This window comes from Arachis ipaensis, chromosome B09 (assembly GCF_000816755.2).
Source record: "Arachis ipaensis cultivar K30076 chromosome B09, Araip1.1, whole genome shotgun sequence".
NCBI classification, from domain to species: domain Eukaryota; kingdom Viridiplantae; phylum Streptophyta; class Magnoliopsida; order Fabales; family Fabaceae; genus Arachis; species Arachis ipaensis.
Genome location: NC_029793.2, coordinates 110,180,582 through 110,194,407, shown reverse-complemented (window position 1 = coordinate 110,194,407; position 13,826 = coordinate 110,180,582). Strand labels below are relative to the sequence as shown.

Sequence of the window (13,826 nt, the reverse complement as noted above, 5' to 3'; positions counted from 1 at the left end):
TAATTGAATTAGAATATTTCTGTCGCACTACGTACAAGGTGTGCATGTTTAAATATGAATGGTATGATCCTAGTTCATGACAAAGAACACGAAAGCACAAGGACTACGATATTAGTGAACTTAATTTAACTAGGAAATATAGGCACTATGATCCTTTTATTCTACCTCAAAATGCACGACAGGTATACTTTTTGCTTTATTCGGCTTCATGCAAGCTAAGTCTAGCTAGTTGGGTGGTTGTGGTTAAGATTAAGCCAAGAGATTGCATCGAGTCTGATGATAGGACAGCGGGTCAGGAACCTTACCAAATTGATGACCCAACTCTTTCAAATAATCTTGGTTGATACCGGTGAGACGATTACCCTTAGCTTGGCTATTACGGATGATGAGATTATTGACCTTGAAGAGTGCCCTTATTCTACTTAACAAAAATAAAGGAAAATTTCGAAAACCTTCCAACATTTCCTAAGAATAATGCCTTTTCAAATGGGTCCCATTCCAACTTCTTGGGATTTCGGAGCCATCCAAGGTTTCTAACTTGTATGCACCTTTCCCCAATGCTTCTTTTACTCTGAAGGGTCCTTTCCAAGTTGGAGTTAGCTTAACTCATGTTCCTGGTACTTGGCATTGGCTTGTCGTAGAACTAGATCCCCCGCTTGGAAACTTCTAGGTCGGGCCTTTGTATTATACCTATTGGCCACCCTTTGCTTTGCTAAATTAGCCATTCCCCTGACTTCGTCAATTTGGTCCAAGCTTTCATGAGTTGCTGAGGTTCCCAAAAACATTCTTGGGCTTGGCTCCCTGAGTTCTACCGGAATTACGGCCTCTTCGCCATAGGTAAGCCTGAAAGGCGTCTCGTTGGTAGTGGAGTGTACTATAGTTCGGTATGACCACAGCACCGACCATACCTCGTCAGCCCAGGGGTCCATATGTTCATCCAATCTTTTCCTCAACCCATTCAATATCAGCTTATTAGCAGCTTCATCTTGTCCGTTTACCTGAGGGTGTTCCACTGAGGCAGATATTTGTCGGATCCCTAAGCCGGTCAATAATTCCCAAAATCTAGAATTTGTGAATTAGGTTCCATTATCTGTGATAATGGACTCGGGGATCCCAAAACTTGCAATAATTTCTTTCCAAACGAACTTCCGACACTGAGCAAAACTAATACTAGACAGGGGTATGGCCTCGATTTACTTGGGAAAATAGTTTATAGTCACTAGATTACATGACGCACTACCACAACAGGACGACAATCTTCAAGAAGAAGACGAGGTCAACATGGACGAAGAAGAGGAAGATGAGTTTGATGATCAGAAAACTTTCTCAGAAGACGAGGATGGTAAACCAGAGGAAGAAGATGATGGATCTGAATAGGGTTAATGTAAATATAACTTTATGATATGTATAACTCTTTATCAAACTTTGAGAAGAATGTAATGTAGTTAATATTGGTTTAGATATATCAATTTCCATCATTTCGTATTTTTATGTTGTATGCTTGATATTTCACTTTAGGTTTAAAGCATTGTTTCAATTATGCTTGTTATCAGGTTACGTTATAAATAGACGGAAAATCACTATTTTTAAAAAAAATAAAAAATACTTCCATTGTCATTACCATCGAAATTTACCAACGGTAACAACCCATTCATTTTTATAAAAAAAACTCTAAAAAATATTCTGTCGGCATTTCTGTTGGATTAATCTGATGGTAAAATGGCGCGGATAGTTATAACATGGCGCCAATATTATCGTCAGATTAATCCGACGGTAACTTTCAACGGATTGTGTTATATTACCATCTATATTCTGTCGCTAATTCTGATAGAAATTAACATCGGACTCTAAAAATTCGCCGGTAAATATTTTCTGGTAAAATTTATACCGTCACATTTATTCCGCCGTTAAATCCAACGGTATTCCGTGACTTTCTTGTAATGTAATTCACAATTGAGAGAAAACTAAATATAGTTAATACAAATTAATTGATTAGTTTAGCCACAAATTAAAATATAAGTTTGATAGGTTAAAACAAAATTGAGTTACAATTATCAATGATTTTATTATTTAAAAAATATATAAAAGATTAATTAACACACACTACTACATAATTGATTTTTACTAACATTTAAAAAATGTTACCAAATCGTATTAAAATGTTACCTATGTATATTAGTAACATTTTAACAAATGTTAAATATACTCTATGTTACTAAAGAGTTTTACTAACATTTTTCTAAAGATTTAATAACATTTAGTAAAAATGTTACAAAAGATATTCTATAGTAATATTATGAAAAATGCTACAATAGACCATTCATGATAACACTTAGAGAAATGTTACAATAGATATTTTTTGTAACATTTAAAAAAATGTTACCATATATAATTTTTATAACATTTAGAAAAATGTCCCATAGATATTTTCTGTAAAACTTAGCAAAATGTTACAATAGATATTTTTTGTAACACTTAAAAAATGTTACAATAAATATTTTATGTAATACTTAAAAAATGTCACAATAAGTCTTTCTAATAACATTTTAAAAAATATTACAATAGATATTCTATAGTAATACTCTAATAAATGTTATAAAAGATATTCTTTACTAACAATAGATATTCTTTACTAACAACAAAAAAATATTACAATAAATCTTTAGTAACATTTAAATGCACAAAATATTGAATTAAATTTTTTTCAATTATATATTCTACACCCACTTTACAAATTAACTAAAGATATTTAAACATTAAAATTAGTCTAATAAGTCAATTTTTCTATTTCTTCAATATGCTTACATGATTAAAAACCTGCCTTGAGAGTCCATCAAAACTTGAGCAACTAGATGACAAATTTCAAATAATACCTATATTAGGTTCATCCAATTAGCACAAGTTTGTAGTAGAATTCAATGTTTTACTAGTAATGTGGCATTTATGTATCCAGTGGTAATATTGGAAAACAAAGTGCTTAGGATCATGACCAAGACTCTAAAAAACTGTGTTCAAGAATAAAAAAGAACTAAACAAGGAGAGTCAATGATATCATCTAGATTCTAAGTTTCTAAGAGACCAACACTTCTGAGTTTCAATGGATAGTGAGATGCCAAAACTATTCAGAAGCAAAAAGCTACTAAGACCCGCTCATCTAATTAAAACTGGGCTTCATTGAAAACTCTGAGATTTATTGTATCTTACTCATCTTTTTATCCTACTTTGGTTCTAGTTGCTTGGGGACAAGTAACAGTTTAAGTTTGGCATTGTGATGAGCGGATATTTTATACGCTTTTTGGCATCATTTTCATATAGTTTTTAGTATGTTTTGTTTAAGTTTTATTAAGTTTTTATAGGATTTAGTGCAAAATTCACACTTTTGGATTCTACTTTGAGTTTGTGTGTTTTTATGCAATTTCAGGTATTTTCTGGCTAAAATTGAGGAGTTGGAGCAAAAGTCTGATTCAGAGACACTGCAGATGTTGTCAAGATCTGACCTCCTTGCACTCGAAAGAGCTTTGCTGGAACTACAAAAGTCCAAATGGAGCGTTCTCAACGGCCGTGAAAAGCTAACGTTTATAGCTTTCCAGCAATGTATAATAGTCCATACTTTGCTTCAAAATTGAAGGCTCAAAACTGGCGTTCAATGCCAGCCTCCAGCTCTATTCTGGCGTCCAACACCCACAAAGGACCCCCAAGCAGGCGTTCAACGCCCAAGGAGCCTCTTAGCACGTGGATCTCAATCAAGGTCAGCCCAAACACTCACTAAGTGGGCTCTAGAAATGGATTTTCACACTAAAAGACTATTTTCCCCTTCTTATGTAATCTTTAGTTATTAGTCTTGTATTTATTTGAGAAAGTTTACACTTTAAAAGGACTTTATGCCATATTTTTGAATTCCATATTGTATTTTCTATCAGTATGAGTTTCTAAACCTCTTCGGTTGAGAGGAGGAACTCTGCTGAGTTTTATAGATTAATAAAAGTACTACCGTTCTATTTCAATTTGTGTCTGATTCTTTATTCTAAGATGTATCTTCGTTCTTCATCATTATGAATGCATTGAACTGGCATAAGGTTATCTCATTCTACATGAGTTCAGAGTGAGTCTTTCATCAGACAATAATAAACCACTAGCTTGATTATATATATCTTAGACGGCTAATCCACGACTTCGTTGGGACTTCTCAGGACACCAATTCAGTCGAGGTATGGCGAGATTAGAGTCTTTGTGGTTGAGGCTAGAACTAAAGGCACATCATTTTCTGATCTGGAAGATTCGACCTTGTCTGTGGCATTTTAAGTAGGATCACTAAGGAGAATGAACTGCAGGAGCTTCACCCTCAATCAGACTGGATCCGCACTAACCCTGGGGCTCAGATCTGGAGGAGCACTGGCGACCTCTCAAGAAAGGTGTTGATCATATATAGCCTGCCATAGAAGGAATCATTCACAGTTAAAGAAGACAGTAAGATCGGAATTAATCCAGAAGAACAAAGCATCTCCAAGCCTTAACCATCTTCTTATCATTGCTTTCAACATCAATTGAGTAATGTTTTATTTATTTTACTTTTATGCTTCTAAACAAAAAAACAAATTTTCTCTCCGCCTGACTAAGATCTACAAGATAACCATAGCTTGTTTCAAATCACAATCCTTGTGGGATCGACCCTGACTCACTCAGGTACTACTTGGACGACCCAATGCACTTGCTGGTTCAGTTGTGCGAATTGTAATTTCGCGCACCAGCTATGCACCTGGCAAGGACGGTTGGTTAATGTCGCTTGTCGAAGTCACGGACCGGCGTAAGGACAGTGGTTAATCCCACTTATGTTGAGATGTGAGGGTTGAAGCTGGGCTCCCCACTCATATTTCTCTTTGGTTGCAAGGTGGTAAGGCATAAGGCTTTAATGTTGTTGGAAGCGTAAAATTTTTTGGCTTTTGAAAATTTATTATTTCTTTAGAAAAAGGGTTTGTTCTCTGTTTATATGTTCCTCCCATCTTCATGTTTGATTTGGAGTGGTGTTCTTCATTAGAGTTTCTATCATTAACATTCTTGCGCTCCCCGTTCTCCTTGTCCTTGTTTTGCTTAGCTGCCAAAAGGTCGGCCATCTTTTGAACCTCTACCTGTAGAGCAGTGTTCATGGCCAAACTCTCGACATGAGACAGAAGTGGTAATGGAGCTATAGAATTGTCAGTCATGGTCTGAAGCCTTGCAAAGCAAAAGGGTAAGATGGAAACAAACAATAAAGTGTGGGATTATGTTTGAATTTTGTCCCACAATGGGCGCCAAATGTTCTGGCCGAAACTATTGCTTTAAGGTATAGCTCGTCGTTATTGGGAGAGGATGTTTATTGTAACACCCGCAAGTTAGTAAATAATTAGCTAATAAAATAATTATTAATCAAGAAATTAGAAAATATAATTTTATAGTTTAATGGAGTAGAAAAATTAAAATAGGAATTTTGACACTAATTTAAATAATTTGGTCCAAGATTGGGTCGAACGGACCGAACCAGTCATACCGGACCCATATTGGGCCCAAGGCCCAAGTATATAATCCAAGGCTCAGCCTTTCTTTCCCAAAAGAAAGGGAAACACGCTACAAGTGAGAGAGAGAGAGAGAGAGAGAGAGAGAGAGAGAGAGAGAGAGAGAGAGAGAGAGAGAGAGAGAGTAAGGAAACGGTGGTGAGAAGAGAAGTGAAACTTACTATTCACTTCGATTTTCAATCTCCCATAACTTTTGATCCGGAATTCCAATTGACAAGTCGTCAGTGGCCAAAGGCTGACTTTTCTCACCCAGATCTTCTCATCTCAGTTTATGAGTAATCGGCAAAGGTATGATTTTAGTTTCTCGTATTTAATATATAATGTCTTGTGAAAACTTAGGCTAGATGACTATAAGATAGGAATGAATGCATGAGTATGTTAATTGTTTAGTACCTTTGATGATATTTGTTGATGTGGATTGAGCATTTGCTGGTGTTTGTTGATTACAATGGAAATAGAATGCTAAACGATGGTTTGATGATGATTGATAAGTTGGTAATAATGAGTATGTATATATGATGGTATGTTGAAGGTTGTTGGCATAATTGTGAAGTTTATATATGGTAGTTTTGTGAAAGTGTGATGGTGATTGAAGTGATAGTGATGAGCTGTGATTGTTAGGATGGACGAGTAATTCCTATTCAAGCTATGATTATGAGTGTGAGATATTGGAATATGATTAATGATGATAACTAAGTTTAATTATGGATTATTTTGAGATGTCGAGTTATGACTGCTAGGGTAGACAAGTAATTTCTATCCGAGCTATGCTTGTGGGTATAGACGAGCAATTCCTATCCGAGAATAGACGAGTAATTCCTATTCAAGTCCTAGCCTGTGCATAGATGAGTAATCCCTATCCAGGTTAAGGATGTGGCACCTGCTTGGGTGGATGAGTAATGCCTGCCCCAGTTTTGGTGAAACATCGTTATGGGTGGACGAGTAATACATGTCCCATGTTGTGGTGTTTTGTCCACGATTAGCTACCAAGACATGTCAGACTGGTTAAGTAATCGACAGTTGATATCAACAGCCATAGGACAGACATACATCATGTGCATTTATTTTTGTTTGCATTCTTAGGTTTGCCTAATTGATATTCTTGTTTAACTGCTATGTATTTTGTTTGTTGTACCTGTAAACTATCTGTGTTTTCTTTGTCTACTTGTTTGTCTGGGTGATTCCACTAGAGATGGATGTTGTGGAAGAAAGTGGATGGTGGAGGGTTGGGTTAAGGTTTTGGTTAAGTTTAGGAATCCTTAGAAAACTACCCTTGTTTATGGATACTATTTTAAGTCTTTAAGTTTTATAATCTGAATGTCAGAGTTCTAGAATTGCCTCTGGCTTTCTTGGCACCTTAACCATATTGAGAACCCCCGGTTCTCATCTCATATGATATTGTTGTTTTTCAGATGCAGGTCGAGATACACCTCGCTAGGCGTCTGGAATTCTATTGCAGCGAAGATGGGAGTTTAGTCTTTTATGTTTTATTATGTATACATATATGCTAGACTTCTCCTCTTATATATTTTACCTTGGTGCCTCATAGAGGCTTGATGGAGAACTAATGTTGTTTTGAGTATTTTAGATCTTGAGACTTGTTTATATAAATATTCTCTAACTAACCTTGGCTTCGCAGGTTGAGCCTGGAACTTGAATATTTTGTATCTTTTGACACTCTGTTTTTATTATTAATATATATATATAACTTTTGTTTTTAAACTTCCCTTCAAAGGCTCCTAGTTGTAAATCCTTTTCTCTATATTGTATATATAAAATTTTATTTTTATATGTCGTAATACCTCACCAACTCTGTCTTATGACTTAAGCATAAGGCCTTGTGTGGTAGGATGTTACACTGGTGCCACCTTCCAGGTAGCTAGGCTATGACCTCCTCGAAACTCCAAACTGTACGTAAGACCTACAAAAAAGATTCCAACACTCAAATCAGTGTTTACCTCTAAAAATATTCTTAATGAACTTAAGGTGTTAGATAGCTCTTTTTCTTTGATTGATCCCCTTGGCCCCAACTTCTCTCCTATTTATCGTTGCTAGCACTCACCGAATTACAGTTATTCTTGCCAGGATTTACGCAAGTACTATAGTGGTGTGAGGCGGTTACTACAATATTTTGGGTCTATGGCCACGGTTGTTTTGGTCACGATTTTTTACCGTAGAGTACCTATGGTTATGGTTTTTTAAAAAATAGTGGCGTAAAAGGGTCTATAGTCACGGTTTTTGGTGTGACCTAAAGGGGTCTATGGTCATAATTTTTAGGGATGACCAAAAAGGGTCTATGGTCACTGATAAACCCGATTTTTAGGGTTTATCTTGTATGGATTTTGAGGGTTTTATCAATGTTCTTTCACACTTATTCATGAAAAATGCATGGTTTGGTGTTTCCCTCCCGATTTTGCTTCACGGATGAAAACATGCTTCTTTTACACTAAATATGCCATATTTGAATCCTCTTCTATTACCATTCGATGTCGTGATCTGTTTGTTAAGTGATATCAAAGTTTATAGGGCAAGGATGGCCTAGAAGAGAGGAAGGAAGCATGCATAAATGGAAGGAGCATAGAAATTGGAGCTTTGGAACTTAGGCAGCCATGCGTGCGCGTACCTTACGTGTATGCGTGGATGCGCGCTACTGGGATCGGCGCGAAGAAGCCAAAGCTAGAAGCTAGCGCATTCGCATGGCTGGGCCAGAACCTCATGGACGCGCACGCGTGCTCTACGCATGCGCGTGGATCGAAAAACCACCAGGGAGACGTACGCGTGCTGTACGCGTACGCATCGGTGCTGGCACGTGATTTTTAAGTAAAATTATGCCTAGCGAATTCACAGAGGCTGTGGGGCCCAATCTGAACTAACTCTGGCGCCAAAACACTTAAGAGGACCAAGGGATGAAGGGATATTCATTGATTCACACATTGAGATATTTTTAGTTAGTTTTTAGAAGTTACATTTTGTAAAGAGAGAAACTCTAGCTTCTCTCTAGGGTTTTGCTTCTCAATTTGGAATTCTCTTGGATCCATTGGTGAGATCTTTTGTCAATTCAATTCTACATTACTTCAAGTTGTAGATCTAATTCTCGTTCTCTTAATCTAGTTCTTGTTACTCAAGTTACTTGTGGATCTTAGATTTGGAATTTTGTTACTTTGATTTTCATTAATGCTTGAGGAATTTTATGTTCATTGTTGCCAATTGTTTGATTGTTGTTAATCTCTTGTAGTGGATACCTTTGATTTCAAGTTTATTCGCAATTTTACAATGTCTCTCATCATTGCTCTCCAAGTGTTTGAGAAAATGCCAACTTTAGCTATAGAGTAGAGTTTTCATTATTGGCTTGGGGGTTGAGATATTGCAGACACTTGAAATATCAATGTCTTTTGTTGATTATCAATTTGAAATTGCTAATTGGTTTGAATGTCACTAAAGCTAGACTTTCCTAGGGTTAGACTAGGACTTGTAAACTCAAATTGATTACTTGCACTTGACTTTCCTTCATAATAGAGGTTAACTAAGTGAAGCAATAACTAATTGGGGTCATAATTGATGGAGATTATGATGATAGGAAGTCTAATTCTCACTCCTAGCCAAGCCTTTTATATTGCTTGATTGTCATTCACTATTAGCTTGTTCCTTTCTTGCCTTAAAACTCCAAAACTCCAATACCACCTCTAACCAATGATGTGCATCTTGGAGCACTCCTAGGGAGAACGACTCGGGACTATACTCTCGGTTATTGATTTTTGGATTGTGGTGACAATTTCTTTGTTTGATGTGGAATTGCGTGTCAGTTTAGACTATACTCGTGATTGGATTTATCGATAAATTCTACATCAGCATAAAATTACTCATCAGTCACGGTTTTTCAAAAAAGGGTGACCTAAAGGGGTCTATGGTCACATTTTTGGGAGAAGACCTAAAAAGGTCTATGGTCACGGTTTTTTAAAAAAGGGTTACCTAAAAGGATCTATGGTCACAGTTTTGGGGGGTGACTGATGAATCCATATTTGATGATGATTTTTGGTTAGAATTAAATGGATTTTCATCATATAAACTTGCACTTATTCCCTTGAATAGCATGCTTTTGAACTTTCCTCCCAAATTGCGCTTGATTATGAAAATAAGCTCTTTTGTGCCTAATTTAATCTATTTTATTATGTTTGCCTTCCATTCGATGCCTTGTTATTTGTGAGTGATTTCGGGTGTATAAGGTAGGAATGGGTTGGAGAAAATGGAAGAAGAACATGCAAAGTGGAGGAAACATGAAGAATCGAAGGAGATGAGTTCAGAGACGTGTGCGTGCACACGGCTGCTTGTGCGTACGCACAGCTGCCCAATCAGAGCGCGTGGATCATTTTGAGCGCGTCGCGCATCCAACCAGGTATCGCCTAGTGTGTGTGCGCACAGCTTCTTGTGCGTACGCACAGGAAAGGATACTTCGCAAAGTGTGCGGACGCACGCATCTGTGCGTCTGCATAGGTGTCCGTGCATGACTTTATTAAAATGGCACGTGACTCGCGATTTGGGGGCTTTGGAGGCCCATTTCTGAAGTCTTTTGGCTCATATTGGAGGGGAAATGAAGAGGAGAACATAGCATATCATTAGGATAGTTTAGGAGTAATGGTAGGAAGCTTTTAGTTAGTTTTTCTCTAAGTTTTTTCATCATCTCTATTAGGATTTATATTAGGGTTTTACATTCAAGTGCCATTTCCATTTTTGATCTTGGATTTTGCTAGCTTTCATTGTAAGTATTCTCTTGTTATTACTCTTTATAGTTACATTGTCATTACTCTTTCTTCTAATTCAAGTTATAGTTCAATTTTGCTTCACTCTTGCAATTTCAATTTCTTGTTGATGAATTTGATGTTTGATGTTTGTTTCATGCTTTCTTGTGTTATTCTTGTTAATTGAGATCAATTGTTGCATTTAGTTTCAAGCCTTTTCTCATTTTCTCCATGTTTAAGGTTTTTGCCCACCAAATATTTGACAAAATATCAAACATGGTTTTAGGCTAAATTTTTTGCTCTTGGCTTGGGTAAAGTGAGCAATTGGGTTTCTAGAGTTAGAATGTCCAACATTTAGTTTCAATTCTTGGATTGTTAATTGTTCTTGTTCCCACTAACGCTAATTTATTGCTAAGGCAATTAGCAAGCAATTTAGGATTTGTCGGTTCTTTAATTTCTTCATTAGTTCAATCATTACAATTTTGCATGTTCTTTTATTGCTTTATATGTTCATTTCTTCATTGACAACCCCTTGATCACTACAACCGGAATTGCACATTCATTGTTTTAAGGTACTCCTTGGGAGACAACTCGGGAGTCAAATACTCGGTTAATTTGGTTGGAATTGTGACAATCTTTAGAATAATAATTTGATTGATGATCACTGGTTGGTTTTAGGCTATACTTGCAATGTCAATCCTATTTTTAGTGTGAAAATCCAAACCTACGCTTTTGGGCGTCGTCAAATTTTGGCACCGTTGTTGGGGATTTCACTTTAAGTGCAATGAGTTGTACAATTTTGGGTGTTGTAAATATGTGAATAGTGTAAATACTTGATTTTTGGTTTGCTACTTGGCACTAATCGTTAGGAGGCGCATCTATCTTAGTATTGATAGCAACTAACACTTTTTGTTTGTCTAGTCCTAGACGAGTAGATGTAATTAGAACATATATACTCATTTCTCCATTGCTTTTATTGATATCATTGCGTTCTATTTTTCCTATTCATCATGAATTATCACCCTTTTGGCTTGGAGTCTAGTTGTTATCATGTTGTAGGGAGAAGCAATTTCGATGTTGGTTCACTTCAAGGTATGGGAGGTCAATTCGAAGAAGGGTCACAAGCACTCAACTCTTGGCAACAAGGACCGTTGCAAGTGCCCTACGATCTTAATATCTATCAACCTCTCACACCTAGTACAACACGTCCTCATTATAATTTTGTCCATCCATATGCTCATGCTCCATGCCCTCGACATGAGATACAACCATCATACCCTCAAGCTCCTTTACCTTTTCCACCATCAATTTCCTCTCCACCCATCTACCTACTGCCACACTTGGGACAACCTAGCCTTCACCACCATCCCATCCCCATTCACCTCCCTTATGGAGAGCCTAGCTTTTAAACTCATCCAAGAGCAGAGGGAATTTCAAAGGAAGCAAGAGAATTGCATGGCAACTCTTGCCAAGGCTTTTTCACGTCTAGCACCCTCTCACTTCACCCCTAGTAACCTTGATCCTCCACCCTTGCCACATCCATCAACCCCAAAATCTAGTATTGATGCTATAACTCTGAAAGGAAGTGAGCCGCTTAATGAAATAAACTCTCAACCCACTCTTCCGAAGGAGGAATCTAGTAATGGGGGCAAGAATTTTGTTGAAGATGGGAAAGAGGAGGAACTTGAGGTAGGTAGCCACCATGAGTTTCAAAAAGGTCTGAGTGATGAAGAAAGCTCACAAGCGGGAGACCTTGAGGATGAAGAAGATGAAAGTGCCCCACCAAATCCCCACAACCAAGAGGATAAGTTACCCCACCAAGAAGCGAGGGAAGATTTGAAACCACTACCACCCCATGTTAAACATGTGTCCTTGATGAGGAACATAAATTTCCGGTGATAGTGGCAACCGATCTCTCCGATAAGAAGAGCAACAACTCCTTGAGGTTATCCGAAAGTATAAGAAAGCGATCAGATGGAGCCTAAGTGACATTGTGGGAATAAGTTCTCAAGTGTGCCTCCATAGGATTTTCTTGGAAGAAGGCGCTAAGCCGGTCCGGCAACCGCAAAGACGGCTAAATCCCACAATCCTTGACGTAGTCAAGGAAGTAACTCGTCTCTTGGAAGCGGAAATCATTTACCCCATTTCGGACAGTGAATGGGTAAGTCCGGTCCAAGTAGTGCCGAAGAAGTCCGGGGTAATAATGGTGAAGACGGAGAGTGGAGAGCTTTTGGCCACCCGAGTGCAGAATACTTGGCGAGTGTGCACTGATTACCACCGGTTGAATCAAGCAACGCGGAACGACCACTACCTGTTCCTGTTCATTGACCAAATGTTGGATCGCTTGGCAGGTAAATTTCATTACTGTTTTTTAGATGGATACACAGGGTACTTTCAAATTCACATAGCTCCTGAGGATCAGGAGAAAACTACTTTTACTTGCCCCTTTGGAACATTTCCATATAAGAGAATTTTGTTTGGCTTATGCAACACACCGGCAACATTTCAAAGATGCATGACAAGTGTTTTCTCGAATCTTTTGGAAGATTGTATGGAAGTCTTCATGGACAATTTCAGTGTGTATGGTAGCTCCTTTGATGCTTGTTTAGGGAACTTAGCTAGGGTACTAGAGCGATGCACCAATACTAACCTTGTTTTGAATTTTGAAAAGTGTCACTTCATGGTGAAGCAAGGTATAGTATTGGGTCATATTGTTTTTAAAGACGGAATCTCCGTCGACCAGGCTAAGATCGATGTCATTTCGAGTTTACCTTACCCCTCCTCGATGAGGGAGATCCGTTCCTTCCTTGGTCATGCAGGCTTTTATCGTCGATTCATCGAGGACTTTAGCAAAGTTGCCTTACCTCTCTCCCACCTACTGCAAAAGGACGTGGAATTTTATTTTGGTGAAGATTGCAAAAAGGCTTTTGACAAGTTGAAAGAAGCGCTAACCACAGCTCCTATTGTGCGAGGCCCAAGTTGGAATCAACCTTTTTGAGATCATGTGCGATGACTCGAATCACGCCGTAGGTGCCGCGCTAGCACAGCGTGATGGTAACGCTCCTACAATATAGCATATGCATCAAAAACTTTGGATTCGGCTCAGTCGAATTACACCACCACCGAAAAAGAGCTTTTAGCCATTATTTTTGCTCTAGATAAATTTCAACCTTATTTGCTAAGCTCTAAAGTGGTGGTGTATTCGGACCAGGCCGCTTTGAAATATTTGCTAAAGAAGAAGGAGTCAAAGCCTAGGCTCATTAGGTGGATATTACTTTTGCAAGAATTTGACTTGGAGATCAAAGATAGAAGTGGATCCCAAAATTTAGTGGTGGATCATTTGAGTCGGCTCGAACATTTAACTCTGGATCCCACTCCTATCAATGATTCATTTTCCTTAGATACCTTGCAAGCGATATCCTAAAGCACCCCTTGGTTTGCCCCGATAGCTAATTACTTGGTCGCTTGCGTTTTTCCCCCACAATTTTCAAAGCATCAAAAAGATAAATTGAGAAGCGATGCTAAATACTATATTTAGGAT

General features: G+C 37.8%; 2 protein-coding genes across 2 annotated transcripts; one reads left to right on the top strand and one right to left on the bottom strand.

Moving 5' to 3' along the window:
• LOC107615790 lies at window positions 597-11,609 on the bottom strand. Its single transcript, XM_016317822.1, has 2 exons — window positions 11,579-11,609; window positions 597-1,036 (listed from the first exon to the last, which is right to left on the bottom strand). Exons 1-2 carry the CDS (start codon window positions 11,607-11,609, stop codon window positions 597-599), a joined length of 471 nt encoding a protein of 156 aa, XP_016173308.1.
• Window positions 11,741-13,283, top strand: LOC107615789. The gene is made up of 3 exons (XM_016317821.1): window positions 11,741-12,180; window positions 12,311-12,636; window positions 12,895-13,283. Exons 1-3 carry the CDS (start codon window positions 11,741-11,743, stop codon window positions 13,281-13,283), a joined length of 1,155 nt encoding a protein of 384 aa, XP_016173307.1.

Excerpts from the sequence above, each read along its gene's own strand:
- LOC107615790 (XM_016317822.1), bottom strand. The coding sequence starts at position 11,609 with ATGGGTGGAGAGGAAATTGATGGTGGAAAAG. Across the intron at positions 1,037-11,578 it reads GGAAATTGATGGTGGAAAAG|GGATCCGACAAATATCTGCC; the intron begins GTAAAGGAGCTT and ends TGACCGGCTTAG.
- LOC107615789 (XM_016317821.1), top strand. The coding sequence starts at position 11,741 with ATGGCAACTCTTGCCAAGGCTTTTTCACGTCTAGCACCCTCTCACTTC. Across the intron at positions 12,181-12,310 it reads ATGAGGAACATAAATTTCCG|GATTTTCTTGGAAGAAGGCG; the intron begins GTGATAGTGGCA and ends GTGCCTCCATAG. Across the intron at positions 12,637-12,894 it reads AATGTTGGATCGCTTGGCAG|GGAACTTAGCTAGGGTACTA; the intron begins GTAAATTTCATT and ends ATGCTTGTTTAG.